This window comes from Salvelinus fontinalis, chromosome 28 (genome assembly GCF_029448725.1).
Source record: "Salvelinus fontinalis isolate EN_2023a chromosome 28, ASM2944872v1, whole genome shotgun sequence".
In the NCBI taxonomy this organism is placed as follows: Eukaryota; Metazoa; Chordata; class Actinopteri; order Salmoniformes; family Salmonidae; genus Salvelinus; species Salvelinus fontinalis.
In genome coordinates, this window is record NC_074692.1 from 6,244,260 (window position 1) to 6,272,211 (window position 27,952).

At 41.4% G+C, this 27,952-nt stretch overlaps 2 protein-coding genes across 4 annotated transcripts in view; one reads left to right on the forward strand and one right to left on the reverse strand.

Moving 5' to 3' along the window:
• The first annotated feature begins 294 nt into the window (after positions 1-294).
• Positions 295-17,801, forward strand: si:dkey-98f17.5 (uncharacterized protein LOC569123 homolog). The gene is made up of 12 exons (XM_055886233.1): positions 295-451; positions 1,751-1,862; positions 2,433-2,526; positions 4,992-5,046; positions 10,490-10,630; positions 11,106-11,266; positions 13,334-13,432; positions 14,414-14,559; positions 14,824-14,995; positions 15,225-15,337; positions 15,480-15,567; positions 15,704-17,801. Exons 1-12 carry the CDS (start codon positions 310-312, stop codon positions 15,755-15,757), a joined length of 1,377 nt encoding a protein of 458 aa, XP_055742208.1. The 5' UTR covers positions 295-309; the 3' UTR covers positions 15,758-17,801.
• Positions 17,802-19,563: 1,762 nt separating this feature from the next.
• Positions 19,564-27,952, reverse strand: part of LOC129826002 (apoptosis-inducing factor 3) — a 32,220-nt gene continuing 23,831 nt past the window's right edge. For 2 of the 3 annotated variants that reach the window (XM_055886239.1, XM_055886237.1), the window contains 14 exons: positions 26,311-26,423; positions 25,739-25,825; positions 25,442-25,533; positions 25,173-25,303; positions 24,874-24,989; positions 24,279-24,350; positions 23,734-23,797; positions 23,479-23,555; positions 23,110-23,227; positions 22,533-22,631; positions 21,940-22,015; positions 21,623-21,727; positions 21,383-21,403; positions 19,564-21,140 (listed from right to left, as the gene is read on the reverse strand). In XM_055886239.1, coding sequence (XP_055742214.1) covers positions 21,098-21,140; positions 21,383-21,403; positions 21,623-21,727; positions 21,940-22,015; positions 22,533-22,631; positions 23,110-23,227; positions 23,479-23,555; positions 23,734-23,797; positions 24,279-24,350; positions 24,874-24,989; positions 25,173-25,303; positions 25,442-25,533; positions 25,739-25,825; positions 26,311-26,423 — 1,214 coding nt within the window. In that variant the 3' untranslated portion in view covers positions 19,564-21,097. The remainder of the gene's footprint in view (positions 21,141-21,382; positions 21,404-21,622; positions 21,728-21,939; positions 22,016-22,532; positions 22,632-23,109; positions 23,228-23,478; positions 23,556-23,733; positions 23,798-24,278; positions 24,351-24,873; positions 24,990-25,172; positions 25,304-25,441; positions 25,534-25,738; positions 25,826-26,310; positions 26,424-27,952) is intronic. The other variant, XM_055886238.1, reaches the window with a different exon arrangement.

Below are 27,952 nucleotides of genomic sequence, written 5' to 3' on the forward strand. Positions count from 1 at the left end.
GCTGTGACTAGATGGGATACGGTTTATGTCAGAATGGCACAGAATATATTTTTTTACGTAGTCGGTTTAGAATTTAGGCAGCAGGTTAGGATAATTAACGTAGCAGGTTAGGATAATTCAATTAAGGTTCGGAAAAATGTTGAGTTAACTAAAATGCTAAACTGCGCACAAAACAAATCTACTTTAGACGTCAATTTGACAACTGTATTCAATCTAGCCGTAACCTCATCTAAAACGCAAATTGTTCTATCTGTGAGCAAATCATAGACACTGTGCATCACCGTAAACGTTCCCCCTGTCATTTTAAAGATGGTGGAAGGTAGTTCTACAACTGTCATGTCGGGCGGTAGAAAGCCCCGTTCTGTGGCAAACCCTCTGGATTCCGCGATCACCACACCCAGTGAACGAATCTTGAGAGAATGCCACAATTTATATATCGACAGCGAAAACGGTAAATAGCAAGCTATTTCTACACACATAGCCTACATGATCAGATCAATATAACAGCCGTGCATATTCGTCTTGCCTGCTGTGCAACAAAGTAGCAATTCATTTAAAAGTTCATGCTTGTGTTACACGTGCTCGAATATTCTACTCTGATCATCAAACGTTGTCTGTCACTATCCAGTAATATGTCACTCACCCCAAACAAACAGGGTATTTTACAGTGGTAAACTTCTTTGTGTTGTTGTTTTAACCAGGTCTTTAACCAAGTGTTTGGGTGTGTATTTGGCATTAAAGGAAATGTACAATATTCGTCATATGTCATATTTGTCATATTTTAAATAAGAAATATAGCCTACAGTTTGTCAGTGGTGGAAAACGTACTCAATTATCATACTTGAGTAAAAGTAAAGATACCTTAATAGAAAATGACTCAAGTGAAAGTCACCCTGTACAATACCGCTTGAGTAAAAAGTCTAAAAGTATTTGTTTTTAAATATACTTAAGTGTCAAACGTAAATGGAATTGCTAAAATGTACTTAAGTATCAAAAGTAAAAGTATTAACCATTTCAAATTCCTTATATTAAGCAAACCAGACGGCATCATTTTATTTTTATTTATTTATTGGCAAATAGCCAGGGGCACAATCCAACACGAAGACATAATTTACAAATGAAGCGTTTGTGTTTATTGAATCCGACAGATTAGATGCAGTAGGGATGACCATTGCGTATGTTAATTGGACCATTTTCCGGTCAAAATGTAACGAGTACTTTTGGGTGTCAGGGAAAATGTATTGAGTAAAAAGTACATTATTTTCTTTAGGAATATAGTGAAGTAAAAGTTGGCAAAAATATAAATACTAAAGTACAGATACCCTAAAAAAAACTATGTAAGTAGTACTTTAAAGTATTTTTAATTAAATACTTTACACCACTGCAGTTTGTTGGCCAGATCATGCTCTCAGGGCCTAGGACCTACTCTGTTCATGGCCTATTCCCTGAACTAGATAACATCATATGTTCATTTTTGGGAAATTTTTCAACCATTTTTTTCCCTTAAAAATGTGGCATAAGTAAATGTTGTGATATCTGGATAAAGATGGAAAACGGGTCTTAGAAAACGTTGTTGGAAAAGGACCCATAAGTAAGCATTTCACTGTTAGTCTACACCTGTTGTCTGCGAAGCATGTGGCAAATAAAATTTGATTAGATTTGATATCACGGCTTGCCTGACCCATACTGAAATGGTAGTGTCCAAAAGAAAGGAAAGCCGCCTGATCTGTGTATGTTTGTGTGTGTTCAGGGCTGGTGAAGATAGCAAGCCGACTGGGTCTCCGGCTCCTTCCTCCACGGAAGAAGATCATTGTGATGATAATGGGGAACCACTCTGCTGGAAAAAGCTCATTTATTAATTGGTAATATAGCTCCCTAGTATAACTGCTAAGGATCAGCAAAGGCTAGGCCACAATCAAGAGCCGAGTCGAGTGTAGGAAGGAAGGAAAGAGAGCAAGAGAAAGAAAAAGGGAGAGGCAAATATGTTTGTTAAAATGAGGCTGACGAATGTCCGCACAGGAACATGGATTGGAGGTGCTACAAGATACAGTATTAGCCTAGACGTTGTGGTCTAACAATCCAGTGATTTATTTATCCGAGACCTTTCCTAATGGAAAGAAAGCAATCTAGCAATTTAGTGAGGATGTGAAATACCTAAGAATGTAGATGTATGAGTCTGTTTAATGAATATGACATGTAAAGATTCTGTTTTTGTTTTGCATTTGCTTTGTGTCACATTTTCATTATCACTGTATCCTAAAGGATACCATGAATCTCATAGTCACACATACATTTGAAATTAATAATAACTATCAAGTTTGATTCTGTGATTATTATTTTTTTTTTTCCCCCCCAGTGATGGAATTTGTCAATGTGCAGTGCATTTCACACAATTGTTGACCCAATTTCAATTTCACATGCTGCCATTTCAGGTATGTGGAAGAACATATACAGAGAACAGGCGTTGCCATAGAAACGCAGGGATTTACATTTATAACAAGTGGTCGGAAAAGAGAATCGATGACGGTAAGTTTGTAGCACCACGCCACCGCTGCTGTTAATGTCTCTCAACTCTTTTAACCCTGTTATGAAAAACTTGCTTCGTATTCAGCCAGTGGCGATTGAATAGCATAATAATAAGCCTTGTGGTATGCTAATAATTGCATACCAATGGTTTACTGTTGCTGGCGCCATGAATCTCATTCATTACAGCCATAACTATGATCACTGGAGCCTGTTGTTGGTCACCACTGGTACATATTCAGGAAATCTTTACAGCGTAGGTGCTGTTATATTAGATGTACACTTTCAAATCATTTCCACTCATTTGGGAGTTAGGCATATAGCTGGATCTACACATTGGTGTACAGTGCCCTCCGTAATTATTGAGACAGTGGCACACTTGTTGTTTTGACTCTGTACTGCAGCACTTTCAAGTATAAATGATATAATGACTATGAGGTTGAAGACTGTCAGCTTTAATTTGAGAGTATTTTCATCCATACCGGGTGAACCGTTTAGTAATTACATCACTTTATGGACATAGTCCCCCTGTTATAGGGGACCCAAAGTATTAGTACAAATTAACCTATACTGTATATATTAAAGTAGTCAAAAGTTTAGTATTTGGTCCCAAATTCCTAGCATGTAATGATTACACCGAGCTTGTAACTCTACACGCTTGTTGGATGCATTGGCTGTTTGTTTTGGTTGTGTTTTAGACTATTTTGTGCCCAATAGAAATGAATGGTAAATCATGTATTGTGTTTTGGATTCCCTTTTATTGTAAATAAGAATAGAATTATGTTTCTTAACACTTCTACATTAATGTGGATGCTCCCATGATTACGGATAGTCCTGAATGAATCGTGAATAATGACAAGTCAAAGTTAAGAAATGCTAACCACTCACCATAACAATAACAGGGGAGGTTAGCATGTTTGGGGGTATGATATTTGTGTCTTAACTTTCTCATTGTCATTATTCACAATTAATTCAGGACTAACATATTATATTATTTTCTTATTTACAATAAAAGTGACTTGAAAATTACACTACATTATTTACCATTTGTATTTATTGACTTTTGTATTTGTATTAATTAGGGATCCCCATTAGCTGTTGCCAAGGCAGCAGCTACTCTTCCTGGGGTCCAAACACATTAAGGCACTTACATTACATAGAAAATAATACAGTACATCATATAGCATTATTACACTACTACATATCTACAATACAAAATGTATAATACCACCATACTACAATGTAGGTGCGAGTGCTAGCGCCTGCGTGCGTATGCATGTGTCTGTACTTTGTGTGTGTCTCTTCACAGTCCTCGCTGTTCCATAAGGTGTATTTTTACCAATTCATTTCTATTGGGCACAAAATAATCTAAAACACAACCAAAACAAACAGGAAATTCATCCAACGAGTGTCTAGGTTAACAAGCTTAATGTTGTGCTAGGAATATTGGACCAAATACTAAACTTTTGACTACTTTAATACACATATAAGTGAATTTGTCCCAATACTTTTGGGCCCCTAAAATGTATAAATAGTGTTGTAATTTCTAAGCCGTTCCCCCGATATGGATGAAAATACCCTCAAGTTAAAGGAGATAGTCTGCACTCTGTATCATTTCAAATCCAAAGTGCTGGAGTACCGAGCTAAACGAAAAGATGCTTCACTATCCCAATAATTATGGAGGGCACTGTATTCACATATGAATGTAAGTTGCTTTGGATAAAAGCTTCTGCTAAAGTACATATGATATATTCCGTATATTACATCGGGACGTGGTTGCATCTTGACATATTACTCTACTTTTGAGGTCTGGAAAAATCGGACTAACTTTCATTTTATGACTTGAATAATGTCACTGCAGTGAAATTGCGCTCGTATGAGTTAGGTTAGTTTAAAAAACCAAGCGTGCCGGTACCACGTAACACGCAGATAATGCTGCACGCATTCAATCTAGTTTTGACATTATTTTAACTCCGTATAGTTGTACAATGTGATGAGATGACACTTTTCTTGCTTGCTTAAGCGATGCCTGTGTAAACGTAATGGTACGTACAGTGGTGATGGCTCACTCTGCATGCTGCTCCATCCCCAGAGGGGCTGGGCTGCACGCAGAGAGAGAGAGAGAGCAGAGAGAGAGATTGGCATATTTGCAGTATCATCAGGCTAGGCAACAAGCTTCTCTCTTTCTTTCTCTCTCCCTCCCCTACCTTGGTGAAGGAGATGAAGATGAATAATGTAATTATAGTGAAGGACTGGAAGGATTATCTGCTTTATATACAGAAAGGGCTTAATGCCATGCGCGAGCTGCAGCAAAGCCCCTGGCATTGAGACCAAGAATAACGCCTCGCCTGGCTACTCCAGGAGGAAGACATCTTTCTGACCAGCTGGGCTCCCAACAAGTCCACACGTAGCTAGACATTTTCTGTCTGTTCCTACCACCTCTCTCACTATCTTTTTATCTTCCACAGGGAAATGCCACGCTCCATCTCTACCCCCATTTCCGACCACTCCTGGAGTTTAAAGGTAGGGTTTCCCCTGTCGTCGGAAATACTTTCCAGTGTACCTGGCGTACGAGTTCGTTTGTGGCACAATTTATGTTTTTCTCTTGCGTGAGTAACTACAGAGTAAAATTGATTGTCGTCTAACTTCCACAGCTTTATGTTCTGCCTATTTCACAGTTTTTTATGCTGTCTTCCTATTTTGAACCCATTGTCATTTTCACAGCGGCAGGAAAGTCTGCACACCTGTAACTTAATGACACATTTGTGTGCTTCTGTCCATTATTCTTATGGTAGGCACATGTTGGTGCACCTCAGAACCACCTAAAAGTGTTTACTCTGGAGCAGATTTTGCACCTGTTAAGTTTTCATCTATTCTGTTCAGGGAGGACTAAAACACAGACCATTTCACGGTAAAGTGTTTTCCCTTTAATTAATGCAAACTTTACGCTGGTGTAAAGGCTTAAAAGAGCAATGCAATCAAAAACATGATTTTCCTGTGTTTTATATATATTTCCACACTGAGGTTGGAATAATACTATGAAATAGTGAAAATGATAATAATTAACTTTTAGTGTAAGAGCTGTTTGAAAAGACCGCCTGAAATTTCATATTCATTTTCACTCTCAGGCCGTCTATGTTTTTAATAGACCAATAACAAACAACAGACAGTTTTCAGGTTACACGTCCCTCCCATTCGGATCCTCCAATTAGGCCCCTCTCTCAGACCACTCCCAGATAGTCCTAGCACGATTCTTGCTTGAGAAATTGCATTTTCCTAAGAAGCAATGTTTTATCATTTTTTACACTTTTAATTGAAAACAATCACAGTAATTGTTACCCAGAAATGATTTGATATTGAGATAGAAATGGCTGCATTGGACCTTTTAAAAGTTGTAAATCTGACCCAAGTGACTTTGTCCACGGTATCAGAACATTGCATCAAATCTACTTGGAATGCATTGATTTCTTATTGAAGTCTTGGTTCAAACATGACCAGTGTAACCTACTGCTGCTTGGTTCCCTCCACAAGGTATGTCTGTCTGATAGGAGCTAGAGCTTATAGGTGGTTTGTCTTGATGACTAACGCTCAATTCTGAGTCATCATAGTCTGACTGCGTCTCAGATGTCTATAATACTGCACACTACTTTTGACGAAAGCCCCGTTCCCTATATAGCGAACGACTTTTGACCAGAGCCCTATGGGGCCCTGGTCAGAAGTAGTGCACTATATAGGGTGCCATTTGGGACCTCAGGGTGGTTTAACACTTCATCTGTGCTGCAGACTCTGTGCGGTTGCTTCTCACTGTCATTTATATCTCGGGGAGGTGGAGGTGAGACTGGGATTACATAGGACCATCAGACAAAGTCGTGCTGTCATCTTAGGAAAGGTGCCTGTAGAGCAGCTGCAGTAGGTTGGAGCTCCAATATGATGGCTACAAGGTAGCTGGTAACATGAATACAGTCTTGGTGGGTGTGTCCAAGGTGTCTAAGGCCAGGGGAGGGCCTGTGCAGTGCGGCTTCAGTGTGTCTCCACATTGACAGGGAGACGTGTACAGAGAGAGGGGGGGTTCACCGGGTGCAGAGTGCACACTGCACTGTATGGAGCTGTGAGTCACACGCCCCGTCTACGGCAGTGCGGTGGAGTCAGAAGGACAGGAGGAGGAGCGGCTGAGAAATGTCACGGCCGTTAGAGAGGGATTAGCCAAGGCACCAGCAGCAGCCACTGCCACTGACTGAGGAGCCACAGGCCGCCCGCTGGAGAATCATCATGGATCTGTCCTAGATACAGCTAGCTATTTATGTCCACATCACCACCGACACCAACGCCGTTCTCCAAAGACATGTTGAGATGTTATTAAGCGGTGGAGGATGACTCATCAAAATCTGTCCTCCGTGAGATTATTGCTGTTTGTTGGCTGGTTTACACTGTCTTTCCAGACTAATGTCTCTATTTGCTTGATACTCTTATCAGAACAAGAGTTTGTACTCTTGAGGAACAGGTGTTTAATCAAGTAATATGTTTAGTGTCATTTCCACAGTGTTGGAACAGCAGTCTTTAATCAAAGTCTTGTCAAGAGGTTACATGTTCAGATCTCAAATTTGATGTACAGCATCCAAATGGCATGTCAAGTCATCCGTTTTGACAGCTGTCAGTTTGGTCCAACTCTGGTTGGGTATACTATACTACAGTACTTGAGTTTGCCTGGATTGGGTTTAACACAGGCGACTCTGGAGCCATATGTATCAAAACTAGATCAGCGCCCCCTGTCCCTACGATCTTATTAATTGTGACCTGAAAGCCTAAACTGATCCTAAATCGTCACTTCTACTTCGAGACACTTGATATAAACACCCCCCTGCCCTGCGCTGCCCCGCAGGGTCACGTTGTCTTGCAGTCTTGGGTGATGCAGCATTTTTTTGCAGCCTTTGACCTTATCCTGGTGCACCGGATATGCCGGGAATCTATCCCTATGTCTGAGGTGGCGAACCCAGCGCTAGCAGGGCCGGAATAAAATATCGCTCTCTTTACCTTTTCACATTTTAAGAAGCTTATTGGGGGGGGGGGGGGGCTCTTGCAATGAAGGAATCTATCCCATACTGGGTCAGCATGTCTGTATCTAATCTATTTGATTTGGCTATTTTTAGATGTTCTTCTTGCATAATGACAATGGTAAAAGCACAAGTTGTCTTCTGTCTGTCAACCCCTATAGGGACGGAGACAGGAGTCTGCGCTGCACCCGTAATGTCTCAGAACCGGACCCAACTGGAGTGCAGTAATGGGTGCTGGACCTCATTAACTGTGTTTGACATGCCCCTCTGTTGTGCCGTGAAAGGGACCTTGTCCTTGAGTCTTGGTTGTGTTGTGATTGGAGACAGGGCCGTGTGGGTGGAAATCTATGGAGACGTCTCATCTCGTCTCGAGCCGCTAGGGAGATTGACGCATTAGGGGAGCGAGCAGCCGCGTTGATATAGGAGAATGTTGTGAATGCTAATGTGCACCAACAGCAAGAGCAGCACAAGGCTGTGATTTGTACTGGCTGGTAACACCTGCCTCTCGCAATGATAAAGCCCCAGTGTCATCCCAAGTGGGGGAGGAAGGTGGGTATCTTTCTCAACAGTCATCCTGTTCTGATTCTGAGAGGGAAGGGGTTGGGGGGAGGGTCGGTCATAGCTACAGTGCATGGTGTGTTTGTGTGCGTGTCATGTAACCCCCACTGTGCGTTGCTTCACAGTCGTTCTTCACTGGCTAGCTTTATGTCTCACTCCCCTCTGTAAAGCTGCCAGTTGAAGAGCTGTTGTGGGTAACTATGACTACAGACCTCTCTACAGATGGGGATGGTAAAGGCATAATTCAGACTTTACGAGTCAAATTGAGGGTTGATCTGAGGCCGTGTTTTGTTTTGGTCTGTGTAGAGGGTTTTTAGTGAAGTAGCCTACTGCACTGTACTACTTGCTCTGGATCCAATCAAAAGGTTATAGAAATTGTTTACAAATGGTTCATCCTAATTGTTACTGCAGGAGTATGGAAAATCGTTAAAAAAAATGTAGAATAGACAGTCCTTGCGTGCTTGCAGACTAGCGCTGCGGGCATCGTCCTCAGCTTTCCAAGTATTGACAGCACTGCAGCTTTATGGGCAACAAATAAAACAGATTTAGGTGCTGACAAGCTTCAACGGGACTCCACTTCTTATTCATCACCCACAAGTTCTCCAGAAGGGCCACACTTTAGTCCAGCCTCCTTTACAGTGCCTTCAAAAAGTATTCATACCCTTTGACTTTTTCCATATTTTATTGTGTTACAGCCTGAATTTAAAATGGATTCAATTTAGATTTTTTTGTCACTGGTCTACACAAATGTCACTGGTCTACACACAGTACCACATAATGTCAAAGTGGAGTCACGTTTTACATTTTTTTAAACAAATTAATTACAAATGAAAAGCTGAAATGTCTTGAGCCAATAAGTATTCAACCCCTTTGTTATTGGCAAGTCTAAATAAGTTAGGAGTAAAAATGTGCTGAACAAGTCACATAAGTTGCATGGACTCACTCTGCATGCAATAATAGTGTTTAACATGATTTTTGAATGACTACCTCATCTCTGTACCCCAATTATCTTTAAGGTCCCTTAGTCGAGCAGTGAATTTCAAACACAGATTCAACCGCAAAGACCAGGGAGGTTTTCCAATGCCTCGCAAAGAAGGGCACCCATTGGTAGATGGGTAAAAAATGAAAAGCAGACATTGAATATCCATTTGAGCATGGTGAAGTTATTAATTCAAATTGGTGTCTCAATACACCCAGTCACTACAAAGATACAGGTGTCCTTACTAACTCAGTTGCCGGAGAGGAAGGAAACCGCTCAGGGCTTTTCACCATACCAATGGTGACATTAAAACTGTTACAGAGTTTAATGGCTGTGATAGAAAACTGAGGATAGATCAACAGCATTGTAGTTACGCCACAATATTAACCTAATTGACAGAGTGAAAAGAAAGAAGCCTGTACAGAATTTTAAAAAAGATTCCAGAACATGCATCCTGTTTGCAACAAGACACTAAAGTAATACTGCAAAGCAATTCACTTTTTGTCGAAAATACAAAGTGTTATGTTTGGGACAAATCCAATACAACCCATTATTAAAAAGAAACGGAAAGAAGCTAAGCACAGGCAAAATCCTAGAGGAAAACCTGGTTCAGTCTGCTTTCCACCAGACACTGGGAGATGAATTCACCTCTCAGCAGGACAATAACCTTAAACATAAGGCCAAATCTACACTGGAGTTGCTTTCCAAGATGACAGTGAATGTTCCTGAGTGGCCGAGTTACATTTTTGACTTAAATCTACTTGGAAAATCTATGGCATGACCTGAAAATGGTTGTCTAGCAATGATTAACCACCATTTTGACAGAGCTTGAGGAATTTTTAAAAGAATAATGGACAAATGTTGCACAATCCAGGTGTGGAAAGCTCTTAGAGACTTACCCAGAAAGACTCACAGCTGTAATCGCTGCCAAAGATGCTTCCCCAAAGTACTGACACAGTGAATACTTATGTAAATTAGATATTTATGTATTTAATTTGCAAACATAAAAAAAAAACATGTTTTCAGTTTGTCATTATGGGGTATTCTGTGTAGATGGCTGAGGGAAAAAATATATTTAATCAATTTTGAATGTAACACAACAAAATGTGGAATATGTCAAAGGGTATGAATACGGTATGAATACTTTCTGAAGGCACTGTATGCACACGGACAGTCCCAATTCACTCCTTACCTCTTTCTCTTGGCCCGTTCAATGTTTGCAGATATGGAAGGTAGAAGCAATATGGTGGAAGCTCCACCACTACACTGCTTACACCTATCCAGACCTTACAGATCTGATCAAGTTAAAGGGTTCGGGCCAAGGGGGAGGGATAGGGGGCAAATTGGGTCCGGCTGACTTTGTTGGCATGTGTTGTAGGTGTTACGGACTATCTGTCGGCTGAGATCTCCACCTCCAAGCAGAAGAAGTTTAGTCTGGTGACGTTCGTGGACACACCGGGCTTGGTGGATGGAGACATGGTCTATCCCTTTGATGTCAACCGCGCGATCACCTCGTTTGGTATGACTCATTTCCTTCGCTGGTGTGGCTTGATATACAGTTAACGCACACATTCTCACCCACGCACACACCCTGATCCCGTCACATAGGCAGGACTGCATCACCTTGTGTAATCATTCTGGTATGTTGGTGTGTGGGGGAGGATGGGATAGCGCAAAGAGGATCTTTTGTAATCACTCTGATGCCCAGTCACTTTACCCTGCCTTCATGTACATATCTACCTCAAATACCTCCTACCCCTGCACATTGCTCTGGTACTGCTACTCTCTGTATATAGCTACATTTTTGTGTATTTTATTCCTCTTGTGTCGCTATTTTTAAACTCTGCAATGTTGGGAAGGGCTCGTAAGCAAGCATTTCACAGTAAAGTCTACACACCAGTTGTATTCGGCGCATGTGACAAATATTTTTTGGGGGGGGGGATTTGATTGTGTCTTTTTATAAACGCATTCTACGTGGGGGTGCCTCTTTCCAGGGGAGCAGGCGGACCTGGTCTTTGTGTTCTTCGACCCTATGGGCCAGGCGCTGTGCAAGCGCACGCTCAACATTGTAGAGAAGCTGAGCGATAAGGTTGCGGACAAGCTGCGCTTCTACCTCAGCAAGGCAGATGAAGCCGGGAGGGAGACGGACAGACAGGTCAGTTACTCTTTGACGATTTACTGTCCAGTTAACATCCATCTAAATCCCTCTGCTGTCCATGCAGTGACTGGATCGATGTCTGTGGAGAAAAATGTGTGTTGGTTTATGCTAGTTGGTTCAGAATGGATTCGATTTTGAAGCACATTATGGCAGTTGCTGTGTGGTATAACACTTTTATTTAACTTGGCAATTTTAATTGCATCTAGTATTTTTATCACATCATAATTAAGCAATAAGGCCCGAGCAGGTGTGGTATATGGCCAATATACAACGGCTAAGGGCTGTGTCCAGGCACTCTGCGTATACCACAGTCCTTAGCCGTGATATATTGGCCATATTCACAAATCCCTGAGGTGCCTTATTGCTATTATAAACTGGTTATTAACGTAATTAAAGCAGTAAAAATACATGTTTTGTCATACCCGTGGCATACGATCTGATACAGTGCATTCAAAAAGTATTCAGACCCCTCCCCCCCTTTCCACATTTTGTTACGTTACAGCCTTATTCTAAAAATGGATGAAATAAATAAAAATACTCAATCAACACACAATACCCCATAATGAGGATTTTAGAAATGTTTGCACATTTATTAAAAATAAAAAAGGTACATAAGTATTCAGACCCTTTGCTATGAGACTCGAAATTGAGCTCAGGTGCATCCTGTTTCCATTGATCATCCTTGAGATATTTTTACAACTTGATTGGAGTCCACCTATGGTAAATTAAATTGATTGGACATGATTTGGAAAGGCACAAACCTGACTACATAAGGTCCAACAGTTGACAGTGCATGTCAGAGCAAAAACCAAGCCATGATGTCCAAGGAACGTAGAGCTCCGAGACAAGATTGTGTCGAGGCACAGATCTGGGGAAGAGTACCAAAACATTTCTGCAGCATTGAAGGTCCCCAAGAACACAGTTTTGAACTACCAAAACTCTTCATAGAGCTGGCTACCTGGCCAAACTGAGCAATTGGGGGAGAAGGGCCTTAGTCTGGGAGGTGACCAAGAGCATGATGGTCACTCTGACAAAGCTCCAGAGTTCCTCTTTTGAGAACCTTCCAGAAGGACAACCATATCTGCAACACTCCACCAATCAGGCCTTCATGGTAGAATGGCAAGACAGAAGCCACTCCTCAATAAAAGGCACATGACAGCCCGTTTGGAATTTGCTAAAAGGCACCTGAAAGACAAGATTTTCCGGTCTGATGAAACCAAGATTGAACTCTTTGGCCTGAATGCCAAGTGTCACGTCTGGAGGAAACCTGTCACCATCCCTACGGTGAAGCATGGTGGTGACAGCTTCATGCTGTGGAGATGTTTTTCAGCGGCAGGGACTGGGAGACTAGTCAGGATCGAGTGAAAGATTAACGGAGCAAAGTACAGAGAGATCCTTAATGAAAACCTGCTCCAGAGCACTCAGGACCTCAGACTGGGGTGAAGGTTCACCTTCCAACAGGACAACGACCCTAAGCACACAGCCAAGACAACGCAGGAGTGGCTTCGGGACAAGTCTCTGAATGTCCTTGAGTGGCCCCGCCTGTGCTCGGACTTGAACCGGATCGAACATTTTCTGGAGAGACCTGAAAATAGCTGTGCAGCAACGCTCCCCATCCAACCTGACAGAGCTTGACAAGATCTGCAGAGAAGAATGGAACAAACTCCACAAATACTGGTGTGCCAAGCTTGTAGCGTCATACTCAGAAGACTCGAGGCTGTAATCGCTGCCAAAGGTACTTCAACAAAGTGCTGAGTAAAGTAAGTCTGATATTTCAGTTTTTGCCTTGTCATTATGGGGTATTGTGTGTAGATTGATGAGGGGGAATAAACGATTTAATCAATTTTAGAGTAAGGCTGTAACGTACCAAAATGTCTAAAAAGTCAAGGGGTCTGAATACTTCCTGAATGCACCACGGCTGTCAGCCAAGCAGCATTCAGGGCTCGAACCAACCAGCTTATAATATGTGTTATAGCACATGCTACTTCCCCAAGCTTAGAATATTGCATACATGGAATCTCTCTAGAATACTTTTGTTTTCTTTTGTTGTTTTCCCATGAACAGCGTGTCATGATGCAGATAGTTCAGGAACTGTGTCGCCGACCGGGGCTGAACAAGTGTGGCTTTGAGATGCCCACCATATACATCCCTAACCCCCAGAAGGTAAGACATCATGGACTAAGGCTAGACAAGTCTATCCCAGAGACCCCGTTCAATATAAAACTCTGCACAAAGTCACAAATGTAGGTTGAAAAGTATTCTCAAAGCATTTCCTGATATTTCAATGTGTATGTACAATGAGAACAAAATGTCTTGGTGTTTTTTCACAGGTTATTTAGGCCCTACCGCCCTCTGCCCCGTTTAGCTTGCCTCACAGTTAATTTGACAAAGTCATTCAAGTAGTGGTAAAGCTGAAGATTTCCTTTTCAGCTACTACTTTACCAGGTATTTTTTATACATTTCTACTGAACTGATAATTAATAGGGCAAGTAGGATATATATGAGGCTTTTATGTGCAAAATAATTATATTTTGAAACCATGTGGATGGATGAGAATTTAAAAAAATGTTTTAGTAAAATATTAAACCCATGACACTGTCCTCTGGAGGGAGGCAACGGAGTTGTTTCAGAGCGTTTCCGTCAAGTGTAGCCTACTTCCTGTAATCGATCTTCAGCTGTTGAACATAGTTTGGTTAGGTCTGGATTTAAGGCACTCTTGCTGTGGAAGGTAAATCCTCCTGATCAGGAGATCTGATGGCTGTGGATCGCTGAGAACAGGATGAATCACTTGTGTTATGACAGCTGGGAGAGTTATATTCCGTCTCAGTGGGACTAGGGGTTATAAACCACCAGGCCTGATCAGCCACCTTTAGCAGCCTCAGACCTGAGTAATCGCTCCCTCATCCGTTGATCAATGGTCGCCAGGCTGTGCGATGGATGGTCGGTTGTTATTTGCATTCGTCCTGCACCAATGAATTACTGCTGAGAGAGGGACGCCAAACTTTCCAGTCTTTCCTTCTCAAAACTCCAAAACACATACAGTAAATCAACATCAGAAGTGATCAAAATGCATTGTGTACTTTATGGAGGAGGATGTTGTGTGACCGAGAGGTTGGCTGCTTATTCCTCTGTACTGTTGTCCAGCCGAGCCGGTGTGTGAACCAGATCGACGGAGTGTGTCAGACGATAGAGAAGACCATCAACCAGGCCGTGCAGAAGACACTGGACCAGCTGGAGAAGGACTGTGACCTCATCTCCTCCACAATCGACAGCAAATTGTCCCAGGACAGGTAAGAGAAGGAAACCGTAGGTATCTTAGTGGTTTGAGAGGTGGACCAGTAACCGAAAGGTTGCTTGTTCAAGTCCCAGGCCGGGTGACGAAAAGTGGGGCTTGAACTGGCCACTGGAGAGCTGCTGGTGTCATTCTACCCTTGTGCCCTTGAGCAAGGCACTGAACCCCCAAAATAGGGGACCAGGCTATTCCTCTATTATTGCCTTTACATGCAACAAAGCTCCATTAACCCCTGGGCTTCTGTCTGTCTGTGTTCCTGCAGGGCGGATGTGAGTTTCAACAGCAGTGTCCGTCTGCACTCCTTCCTGTGTGGGGCACTGGGCATCCTACTGCCATGCCTTTTCATCCTCAGCTTTGTCGTCAACACCCTCACCCCAGAGGAGCTGCAGGAGCTGCTGGGAGATGGGCTGGGCAAAGCCCTTGGGCTCTCCATGGTAGGTAACCTCTGACTCCTAACCCCTGACTCTAACATTCATACCCTGAATTTCAAACCCTCCCTAGCCCCTCCTCCCTAGGCACTTCTGTAGATGCATTACGACGCAGCTCTAATGCATTTAAAAACTTGTCATGAGCATGACCAACCAAGACTCAGAATAAGAATAATATCCCGTTTGCCTCAAAATACTGTTCTAAATACTGCTGTTGTTATGCTCGTCTTAACAGGGTGTAGTTGTCTTTCTGTGGACCTGGATACCAGAGGATTTCCAGATATTGTTTGTGATCATATTTGGTGTACTCTGCTACTTTTTCTTTTGTCTTGCCAAGTATTTTGCCCGGTAAGCAGAATCACTGTTTCTCTCTTTTTCTCACGCACAAAAAAACACACACTACTCCATTGCTTACTCCATTGTTTTTCCCCCTCATGGAAAACGTTTCCCACTTTGATTGACAGCCGTTGTCATGTGATTGTGTCCTCAGCCAAGGGAATAGGACTCTGACGAAGAAGGAGAAGAGAAGCCTCACAGAGTACAGCGATTACGTCCAGGATGTCGTCAAAGCCAAGAAGGTGCGATTTCATTGCAATAATTCTCATTCGGCAATTCGGTCGAATAAGTTGTGTCGATTTTAGATATATTTCTGAGGCATGAAATGCGCTACTGGGTACATATCATCTGTATTCCATTCTCAACTTATTTCAACAGGGAAAACTGTACGAGGAGTATCTCGCGCAGTGTGCTGCTGAATATGACTTCTGATAAGGGGCGGATCCATCAGAAATCTACATGCCGGACTTTCTCGTTGATCAATTGTTTTGTAGGACGTCTCCGTAAGTGTTTTCATAATCACACTGGTAAAGGGCTCACATGCCTAGGATTGCACAATTTGGGAAGCTTTCTGGTACATTTATAAACATTTACATGCCACTGGGGGAAGTATTACTTTCTGTAATGAAACTCATTCTGATTGGCTGGGCCTGGTTCCCAAGTGTGTGCCAGGCCCACCCATGGCTGCGTCCCTGCCCAGTCATGTGAAATCTGTAGATTAGGGCCTCATTTATTTATTTCTATTGACTGATTTCCTTATACAAACTGTAACTGAGTAAAATCTTTGAAATTGTCGCATTTTGCGTTCATATTTTTGTTCAGTGTATAACTCAATCTGTGAGATACAGTATATACTGTGAGAGAAATATAAAGTGCCTTTTTTTATTTGGAAAACTGTGATTTAAGAAATATCTCAATCTGAAATTTCTCGTGACTTTTTCAGGATTTGTATGTATTTACATCTGAAAGCATGTATGGGACTGTTTACTTGTTTATAGGCTACCTTTTTTAAATGACTCTCTAAGCTAAAAAGCAAACTATTTGCTAGCAAGGTGTTTCTTGATGTCTTTTTGAAACATCTTAGATTCTAATGTTTGAACGTGCTTGGGGGATCCTTTAACATTTTGTAATGAATATGTTGTATTACAACCTACAGTATCAGTATTCTGGACAAGAAATCAAAAATCTCTATAATGCTGATTAACACTAACGAGTGTGTCGACAGCGATTATTTTATTTTTTTCTATGGGAATGCAAAGGTAGAGATGATGATGACGTGAGAACACTGTGTGTGTGTGTGGCAGGGAATGCCATTTTATAGCAATATATGGAGACACACCAACTCTATTTTAAAAGGCCAGACTTTTTTACCAGACTGCTTCCACATGGTTAGCAAATGAAATAGAACGGTCAGTTCGGTCAGTGCTTTCTCCTGCCTCCTATTTCCTTTCATGAGAAAGATTCCCAATACAGAATGTAGAATGGTTCACACAGCACAGTATAGTAGTGAAAGGTGTGAGAAGTATTTTTAAGCAATAAGGCCTGAGGTGTGGCATATCGCCAATATACCAGGGCTAAGGGCTGTTCTTATGCACGACGCATCACGGAGTGCCTGGACACAGCCCTTAGCCGTGGTATATTAGCCATATATCACAACCCCCCCCCCCCCCCCCCCAGATGCCTTATTGCTATTATAAACTGGTTACGAATGTAATTAGAGCAGCACAAATAAATGTTTTGTCATACCCGTGGTATACGCACTGATATACCACGGCTGTCAGCCAATCAGCATTCAGGGCTCGACCCACCCAGTTTATAATCCTGCTTGTGAAGTGAAGCCCTGACTAAGCACTGATGTGTATTTCACCTCCTGAATGTCTCATGTTGTTTGGTAGTACATGGTTTTAATACTTAATTATATGGATTAGTATGCCGTTTGTCTTACTGCTAGTCTTTGGATAAGTGAAAGGTAAAATAACTTACCCTATAATGCCTTCAATGAACACAGTATATAGAATATATTTATTGACCTCATAAGGTGCCTGTTTTGGGGTCATGTATACTTGTACAATGCAGAATACCTCCACTGTGTGCTGTTTGCAATAATGTTTCAAACTGTAAACACAAAGTTTGGGTATGTCTTCGATGTGGCATTAGGAAATAATCACAACTGAAGTTCTTGTGAAATGGTGCTGTTTCTACATGTATTGGGGTTCTTGTGTACTGGTGTTTCAGATGTTATTTATTTTTCAATATAATATACTTGTTAAATTATGTAAATGTATCCTGTTTTTTGCCTTTTCCTTAAAGCATATACTTTTTGCTTGTATAACTTCTAGAATGTCTTTCTTCAACCATCTGATAAGCCGAAGCCTAGTTTACGTGTTGCAGTGCCTCAAAGTAGGAGGCCTCATACATTTTTAAGCTATACTCTGTAACAACAATGTAATATAAGTTAATTAAATGTTTTCTGATTCATCCTGTGTATTGTTCTGTATATTTTCTACCACGATCACAAACCAGGGATCAGTTTCTGAGAACTAGAAAGTTGCATTTAAAACTGGTCCAGTGTCTATATAGGTTCACACACAGCTTTGTGTAAAGCCTTATTTTCATATTTCCCAGTGTGCCTTGCCTTTTGGGTGAAGTGTAGTTACTACCCATAACTGTATTTGACAGAGACATGCTTGTTGTATTCATCAATTTTCAGGATTGTAGCCTTCAAGTGAGATCCTAAGCAAATTTAGCACAATACAACAAGCATTTCATAAGGCCTTATTTTGAAGGTGTAGTTTTGCCCTTAAACAGTGACCTAAAACTCATAGTTTTACAGCAGTGATGGGAAACTGAGCCTCAAATGTATCTGTCCACAATGCACATTAGTGACCTCTGCTGGTCAACAATATGGCAGTGTGATTTAAAAGAAAATTCTCCACTGTTTTAAATAAACTCCGTGGTGCAGTGGTAAATTGTCTTTAGTAGCCTATAATCAGGTTCGCATCATGCTTCTCTTTTTGCCTTGAAGTTTACTATTTTTCAAAAATGTAATCGATTGCATTATTTGGGATGCTTAATTAAGCAATAAGGCACGAGGGGGTGTGGTATATGGCCATTATACCACAAACTCCCGAGGTGCCTTATTGTACAAAATCCTAACTATATTTGTAAGTACGGTGTTCAGTAGCGGTCGGTGATTGAAAGCGCCTGAACCAATCAGTGCAAAACACTGTTTGAAGAAGCACGTGATCAAATGAGGCTTCGGACGTCATTGATGACGTACTTCTGATAAAGTGATGCACACTTCTTGAAGTAATGCCTTGATCACACCGACAGCGTTTTGCATTTTGGTACACCAGAAGTACATTCATTTCCAATGGAACATTGCATTTGGCTTGCAGCATTGCTTTGCAGAGGCAGTTGCTGTGCGTTCTGTGTGGTGCATACGTTTGATTTATCGAAGTATGAGTCAAATTGTATGCATAGACTGCTAGACAGAAATGGTAGCAGAAGGTAAACGTTTAACTTCTGTTACAAATATATCCAGATGATGCCGCGTACCTTTTAGTGCAATGACACTGTCGGTGTGATCAAGGCGTTAGCAATTTTACGCATGCCTTGGAGCTTTGGTATCAACCATAACATCACAAGTTTACAGGGCACATCAGCCCTGCAAGTCACATTATGCTGGCTTGAAAAGTGATGTGTAATTCCTACTGGAATCCAGCCCGAGTGGGAAAAGCCAACATTTAGAATTTGTATTACCCACAACCTGCATTTAGAATTACTGCTGAGTTGATTAGACTAAGGTAGCCCAAAAGACTACCCAAACCATGTTAACAAGAACAACCATTTCAGTAACGGGTGTAAAAGTCCAAGGAACCGATTGGATTCGTTTAGAAAAACGTATGTTATTTATATTTAAGTAGCATAAAATTAATGAATCAAATGTACATGCAAAAAATTGATATTGAAACAGACAATTCCCCCCAAAATACTGTACCTGCAATCGAGCATTCTGGGAAATATGATGGTCGTGGTTTTGTTTTAACACCACACAGAGTGAATGAAACACCTGAATCAATACTAGAAATGTTACATTGAAAAATCAACACTAGGTATCTAATTTGCTGTGTAAAAAGATCCTCTTTTGTCATTCTTGTAAAGGGCTTTGTGTCGTTGTCTTTTATAAAAGATAATATAGCTTTAATTCCAATACATACTGATAGCAGAACAGGAAACATTGTTGAAGACTTTTATTTCAAAGTTTCCGTTATTAAAAAAAAAAAAACTACCATTTAAGCTTCTCTGTATGAAGAATGTCTTTTAAAATGTGGTCTTGTTTTTCACCTCAGGGCTCAAGTACTTTGGAATCTTCAACATGCCAAAATGGAGATGGGAATACTTCCTCCTCTACACGTCTAAGGAAATGATAAGCAAGTTCTGAAAACAAGACCTCTTCAAATACAGAGAACCAATATATGGTAAGAAAATAAAAGCAACAAGTTAATATTTTTTTGCAACAGGACCAACCCCAATGTGACAAGGCCTCGAACTTCAGTTCCCTGAGTTAGTAACAAAGAGCATTCTTAGCCTTCAGCAAATGTTACATGACCATATCTAAAAGAACAACAGTCACTTAAGTTTTGTTAGAAAGCACAGACATACCTTTTCTATTGCGCAAGCATTAACATAGATTAAAGTACATTTAAATTTCTCGTTTGTGCAATCTACAGATGTAGTATCTTAATTTGATCACCCGGATGCAGGAAATGCAAACCTGTAGCTAGTGTATTCCATTTTTAAAAAGGCGTCTAAAAGTTTTACATTTCCACTTAAACGTTTGACTTGATTTGCCCTAACTAAAAATGTATCAAATTAAGATCCTGCATCTGTATGAGCAAGGCAACAAAGGTCACCACCAATAAGAAGGGATGCATTGTATTCCTTAAAAGAATGATTTGTAATCATATTGTGAAGATTTCATGTGCGCGTGCATGTACGCTTCATGTGGGGAAAGCGACATTCATTTGCTGCAACTACGGATTATGTGTAGTTTATCTTATGATATTTGCATGGTTGAGGCAAACATTGCAGTTGAAGGTCTAAATGCAAAGCTGACAAACCTAAGCGTTGTTTTTGTGTGACTTCGATAGGTAACAATGTCTTTGCTTCTATAAATTGGGGCTGAACAATCGATAAGAAATCCTATTATTTCAACTACCAAATACTCTACATGGTCTGTTTTAGCCCACATGAGCATACTCAACTAAAGTAGTTTGATCTCAACCTTAGAAAACTCCAGTTTAAAATTGTACAGCCCGGTTTTGTTACAGTGTATTGAGGATTATAACTATATACAAAGTTGCATATACAAAAAAATTCAACACCCCTCTCCGGCCCTTTATAAACAAAGTGTACAGGTAGATGCATCATGCAGAAGCACAGAGACTGCATCCAGGATTGCTTTACTGTGAAATCGCAGAACATAGCCATGAGCACACAGCTCTGCCATTACGGCATTGGAGCATGTTAAAACCGTGTATGGCTCATGTTATTGGTAAGAATACAGTATGTAATCCATCACCGTAGACGTTCTCTGTAGAACCATCTCAGTCTCGATTCCAGGGGAGTGACTCCAACAGTCCCAGACAGGGGTCTGCTGCTGTATGTCCACAGTATGGCTGCACGGCATCTCACCAGCACCAAATGTGTCCATATTCTAGTGTCCAACAGACCCCAGACGCACGGAGAGCCTGAGACGTGGAGGTTCGCTCACTGCGACCCTTTGTCTATCAACCAAGACATGTCCCCTGTCCTGCAATGTGGAGGAAACAAAACAACAAAAAACACTCAGAGTGCATATTATGCAGTTTAAACAAGAATGAGGTGGATAATGTAGTCTAGGCTCTGAACAACAGAAATCAAGAGTGTAAGGCTGGAACTGAACTGCATGTATAGAATAAGCATGCCAAGGCTGATTTTTGTGTATTCTGACAGTGTTTCACGAGGGGATTGTTAGGGAGAGATTGAGAAAGGCATGCCTCTTAGATTTCGTACTTGCGTTGTCGGGTTAACAGCCTTCATTTTGTATGAGTGCACAATTAAAAAAATGAAAGATCAACATTAGAGAAAGTAAGTGTTTACAGTAAAGCATTGCAGTACACATCTTAAAACGGACAGACACCCACTGGCACATGTATGTTAACCCTCCTCTGCTTATTAACACAGGAAAATGTCTTTCACTGTTATCACACATCATTTGGTAACATTTGTAGAGGAGCATAGACATGCACTTACTCCACATCTCGCTTTCTAATCGTCTTTCCGGACCCTAAGACCTCTGCCACACGGGACACAATGGGGTCATAGTTCATGCTGGCAACGGCAACCACCTCCTCACTCCTATAGGTGGGAGAGATACCCCCCGAACAACTTTTAGACAAACAACTAGGTTTAAATGGAGTTAATTCTGTGGTAAGGATGAACTCTACTGGATTATATAAGAACTAAACATGATGACAAAAAAAACCCCAGAGGATTTACTTTACAAAACAACCAGGACTGATGGCTGAAAGCATCTCAGTAGATAGCCATGATGGTGTTTGGACACATACCTGGTGTAAAAGGCCACAAACTTTAGTTCGTCCACGTCACCTTGGATGACGACATCGTCAAAGCCCTCCCCGTAACCTTGGTGATAGAATAGACACACTTTAGGTCTGTAAACAGAGTGCCACACCACCACCACACCTATCACGATGACCTACTTCTAAATCCTAAAATAACTGAAAAGCCTCAGTTGTCTGACCTCACAGCTAGGTGGCAGTACTGGCGCTACAATCTCAACAGAGGCATTTGGAGGAAAGCATTGGTAGTAGTCTTACCAACTCACTATTTGCAGATTACTTTTCCCCCCACCTATTCAGTCCCAATTTAACGCTTCCCAAACAATGAATACAGTACATGAACAACACCTGTATAACTATGTGAAGAATTAAAAAGGTTCCAATGGTTCAGTGGGTTAGACTGAGCATGGTGCTGGCAACACCATGGTTGAGGTTTTGAAACATGCACAGGCCACATATACTAAGTAGATGTGCAACTGTCACATTTGACAGTTCTGCCATGTGCTTTGGATAAAATCTGACTCTATAAAAATGACTCTACCTGTATTAAATGATATTACTTGTGGAATGAGACTGTTCACCTGCGTAGCGTAGGCTTTTCCCAAACATGGCCGACCAGAAATAGGGCACCGTTTTGATCTCAGTGGGTCTTCCCATCATGCCCAGCGCTGCCACTCTCCCTGTCAATCACAAACAAATAGAAAAAGGTCCCATAAAAACCATCCCCAGCAAATCAAGCCCCAGATACGCAGCTGAGTGTTTGACCCTTTAGGGCAGGGGTGGGCAACTCCAGTCATCCAGGGCCTGATTGGTGTCACACTTTTTCTCCATCCCTAGCAAACACAGCTGATTAATCAAATTGCATTCTAAACTGAAGATCATGATTAGGTGATTATTGGAGTCAGGTGTGTTAGCTGGGGCAAAACTGTGGTACCAATCAGGCCCTCGGTGACTGGAATTGCCCTCCCCTGCTTTAGGGGGAAATGTGAAAATTCTACCCCAAAATGATCTTTTGGTATTTGTTTCATTTTGTCCATTGTTGACATAGTCTCATAACGTTTTGCTTGTCAGCAATCAAGTTTTCAAGATATGTAACTTTCAAAATACAGAAATCATTGTTTCCTTTAACACTTTATTAACACAACAATGAACACTTACCGTGCACATGGGCCATTTGCCAGTGTGGGATGTTCACTTTCTTATTGCTCCGCCCCGGAAAAGGAAACGTCACAATGTCTCCTCCGGCATAGACACCATCAATGTTAGTCTGCATTGTCTGAGGGTTAGAGGGTTATCCAGAGGAATACAGGAGCCAATGTGGAAATCAGGAGGATCTCGTACTAGACAAGCCACCTGACAAATTAGGCAACTGACGAAAAACTCACAGCTCTAGCTCTACAAATGATCCAGCAACACTTGTACATCATTGCAATAGTGGCACTGAAATTAATTGTTTAAATGAAATGAGTACATTCAAAGTATGTTTGCGTTATTAGAATTGTTGTGCGTCATCATTGTCGCTTCTACCTTGTTGACAGGGACGAAACCCTTGGAATCCATGTGAACTCCGCTCTGTTTCAGGAATCCAGTGGCTGGGCCTGACCCTGCAGGTTGAAGAGACATCGACCACCATTCATTCACCACCAGGAATCAGAGTAACATTAGTGGTTGAGTTTGTTGAACTCTACATTACACTCCTGCACGACCCCTGAAATGAGCGAGTGTGCTAAAGTTGAGGCTATTGCGGAACGAGCGTTTGTGTCTCTGAGCTAGCCGCCTCACCTGTGCCAATAATACACACGTCCGCCCTTAGTACTTTCCCACTCTTCAGAACCACCTCTTTCAACTGTGGAACATAAAACAAAAAAACATTGACAAAAACAGTGAGGCAACACACACGTAATATTACCACTAGATTACCTGCAGTTCTGCTACTTTCCTTCTTGAGTACAAAGTTTCTTTTTTTTTGCAAAACCAGTATTGGCACACGCTTCTTTTACTGAGTCACACTTCAAATGAAGGTTGTAACTGGTAGTTATCTGGGCTGCTTATCCTTTGTTTGTTGGCACTCTACTTGGGTCAATCACACCCATTCATTAGCGTTTAATGGCTGGATACCCATTCTCCTCTTCTCCCCAAGTGTATACTTGCACACTTCCTCTCATAGATTTGTGTGTCATTCGCAAAGAGGGAGTTTCCACCATAGAGAAATCCATGGTAGAGAACCTAGGCGAAGCCTGAAAATGGTCTTGGCTGGCCAGCAGTGAGAAGGAAGGAGAGAGCCAACTGTGCATAATGTCATGCTGTTTCTCTCACTTTCGGAATACCTGTCCATGATGGCCAACCATCTCCGACACTTCATTCAACATGTAGAACTTCACCCTGTTCGTCTCAAACAGCTGAAAAGACAGACCGACAGACAGACAGAGAGAGAGAGAGCACTGGGTTAAGGTTCATAAGATCAAAGCTGCTTCTCAAAGAGTTGAGCTTAACTGGCGATGAGGCGGCAACTCTTCCTATAAATACCCTCTTCATAACGGATTATTGACACTATGTATTATGGTACAAGGCATGGCTGTTTCCACAGTCTCCCTCTGCTGTGTCTTATCAGCAGGGAAACATGCAGTGTTACATCACCAGGGTGTACGGACGCCCTACCCACACATGGCCGTGCACCAGGGTATACACCCAGTATACCCTCCCTTGAAAAAAACAGGATTAAAAATGGACAATATATACCTGATTGTCTAAATAAGTGCATGAGCACCGATAAGAATATACTGTACTAGACATATTCCCTTTTGGTGCCTGGTGCATTGAGCCCAACGAACATGATTCACATTTAGAGTACATGTTTCTATGTGTAGATGATGAAGGTGCTCTAGAGGTAGTAGGGCCGATTTCCCAGGGGCGGGTCCCTACCTTCATTATGGCTTTCCCTACTTTCTCCCCCAGAGCTTTCCGGAAAGGGACTGCTTCTATCCCAATGATGGAGACAGAGTGGGCCTTGTCAGTGAGAGCAGCAGCCACCTCCATACCTAACGCAGAACACGGATGATTACTCATTCCCACATAGAAGTGCTACAAATTACAGTACTACTATAAATACAAAGATTCCACAAGCTACAACTTTTAAGGCTTAACGTAGCCTTCGTGAACCCTTTATAAAAAAATCGACATATGTGAATTTACATCTACTGCATGTCTGTCAACTCTCTCACCAACAAATGATGTTCCCACAATCACAGCATTCTTGTTGTTGGCCAACCTGGCTACGTTATTAGCATCTTCAGGGGTCCTGAGGTGAAACACATTCCTAACGTCCTGCCCTTTATAGTTCATTGGCTTGGGTCTTACAAAAGACAAAGAACAGTGGTATATCAGTGTCAATAGAACAATGAGTTATGTCAAAACTGGTCATATCAATTACAACAGAATTGAATTGCATTTTATTGCATTCAACCAAAGACTATTTCCGGTCACTCCTCACTTGCTTCCTGTGGCAATGAAAAGTTTCCTGTATTCCATCCTAGAGCCGTCTTGAAAAGTCACAGCCTTCGTCTTGACGTCCACTGCCACAGCCTATGACATCCAAACATCACAGTTAGAAAGAGAACATGGGTGTCACCAAGGGGATGTGTTCATTAGGGCACACCGAACTAAAAGTTTTGCAACAGAAAACTCAAATCTTCTTATTGGAAGATGTTCAGGTAGCCACTCCATTTCAAAACTCCCTACTTAACATGGATTCAAATGTAGCCTATATAATCAGTGTTTCCGGTCTCACCTCCTTCTCCGTGAGCAGCTCGATGTCATGGGCTTGGAGGAAGTCTATGGAGCGCAGCTGGAGCTGCTCTGCTGTGCTCTCTAAGGACTGAGGGGGAGACAGTTAGTTACAGTACACCACAGACTGGATTTTATGGGGTGACGTTTGTTAAGTTGAAATGTTATAGATGAAGTTCATTGAAGAAATAGCACTTTTATGATGCTAATGCAACATTCACTTGTTGGTTTCGTTTTCAGCATTATCCCAATTTAAATCGCAATGTCAGCAAACCGTTTTCCCATAGATATCATGGCCAAATGTCAACATTGGCCAGGACCAATATTATCCCAAGATTACAGGCTAAAGATGGGTTCAGGATGGGTTAATACTAGCAATAACAAAATGGCAAGTATTTTGGACATCTCTGGGAAGAATATATAATCTACTATGAAACACAGTAGGGCATAACTGGTTGACCTTCGATCAGCAATTTCAACAATGTTTGTATCCAGAAGAATCCTCATGGACACTAAGTCTTTATGGGGATAGTCCTTGTGTAGTCTATGTGGTGTGTTCTGGATCTCTGTACAAACCTTACTCAGTTTAGGCCTGTCATAGGGTGGGTATTTGTCCATGGTGCACATGACAATGCGATCGGTGAAGCCTTCCTGTCTCAACGTCTCAGCGCACACCAGCCCTGCTGGACCTGGAGACACAAGACGCTAGTTTAACGTCTATGTAGGATCTTAAATCCTTGCTATCCGAACTGAACCCATGCTCCGTTTACCAGAACTATTGAGAGAAAAAAATAATAGTGAATCGGAGCGTGGATTAAGATACCAGACAATCTTAGAGCGGTGTAAACATAAACAAAACTTTGCCAAAGAGCATACAGTAAAATATGTTTTAAAAAATTTAAAAATATAACCATGAATAGGGTTACAAAGGGAGGGTATATTACTGGAAACGTTCTACATTTACCAGTAAACTACCAGAATTTTGGTATCTTTCAAGGATTTCATGTAATCTATCACAAGACATCTAGTGGCCCTTTTGGGTACTTCAGATTATCACAAGTCTCTGTATTTATCTCTGTCCCTCTGTGTGGCCTTGTCACATGTAAAATACACTGAGTGCACAAAACATTAGGAACACCTTCCTAATATTGAGTTGCACCCCCTTTGGCCCTCAGAACAGCCTCAATTCGTCGAGACATGAACTCTAGGAGGTGTCGAAAGCTTTCCACAGGAATGCTGGCCCATGTTGACTCCAATGATTTCTACAATTGTGCAAAATTGGCTGGATGTCCTTTGGGTTGCAATTCTTGACACACTCAAACCGGTGCAGCTGGCACCTACTACCATACCCCGTTGAAAGGCACTTAAATATTTTGTCTTGCCCATTCACCCTCTGAATGGCACACATACTGGACATAATCCATGTCTCAAGTCATAAAAAAATCCTTCTTTAACCTGTCTCCTCCCCTTCATCGACACTGATTGAAGTGGATCATCAATAAGGGATCATAGCTGTCACCTGGATTCACCTGGTCAGTCATGGAAAGATGTCTTCATGTTTTGTACACTCAGAGTATATTAAATAATTTAACAAGAGGATTTTAAAATAAAAAACAGAATGACAAAGCTGTAAAATATTATCCCAAAAATAAACCATTAACTTAGTGAATACCATTAGGTGTTTAATATGAGGGTTTCAGCATGAAATATCACTTATATATTGTTTTACAAACTTGTATTTATTTTACTATGTCAATACGTATTTGTTGCTACTGTTCTGGGGTCAACCTGGTGGCAGTTGTGAAAGAAGACGATAGTTGGAAGAGTTGCAGAGTTAATTGAAAATAATGCCATTGTTGATGCTTTTTTCATTAATTAGGCTATCTTCTCTTGAACCATATGGTCTATCTACTAGAAGCTAATGGACAATATAGACACAGATATAATAAATTAATACTGTATATGAATACATTTTTGGAAAGTTATTCGTATAAATGATCAAAGTTACAATAAATTGCCATAGATCTTCTGTTAATTACCAAAAATGTTGGTAAATTACCGGTAGCTTTGCAACACTAACCAACACCTAAAAACCTGGTTGTTGCGGTAATGTTTGGGAACTGCCATATATCCTTTTTTGGAATACTCAGGACCTATAATGAACCAAACATAGATGGTTCCCGTCCTAGTCGACAGTTTGAACAGACTTCTATTTACC

What these genes read in the sequence shown, in the direction of transcription:
- si:dkey-98f17.5 (XM_055886233.1), top strand. Translation starts at nt 310, where the DNA reads ATGGTGGAAGGTAGTTCTACAACTGTCATGTCGGGCGGTAGAAAGCCC. An exon ending in AAAAGCTCATTTATTAATTG is followed by an intron (nt 1,863 to 2,432) that starts GTAATATAGCTC and finishes CTGCCATTTCAG; the next exon opens with GTATGTGGAAGAACATATAC. An exon ending in CCGCGCGATCACCTCGTTTG is followed by an intron (nt 10,631 to 11,105) that starts GTATGACTCATT and finishes GCCTCTTTCCAG; the next exon opens with GGGAGCAGGCGGACCTGGTC.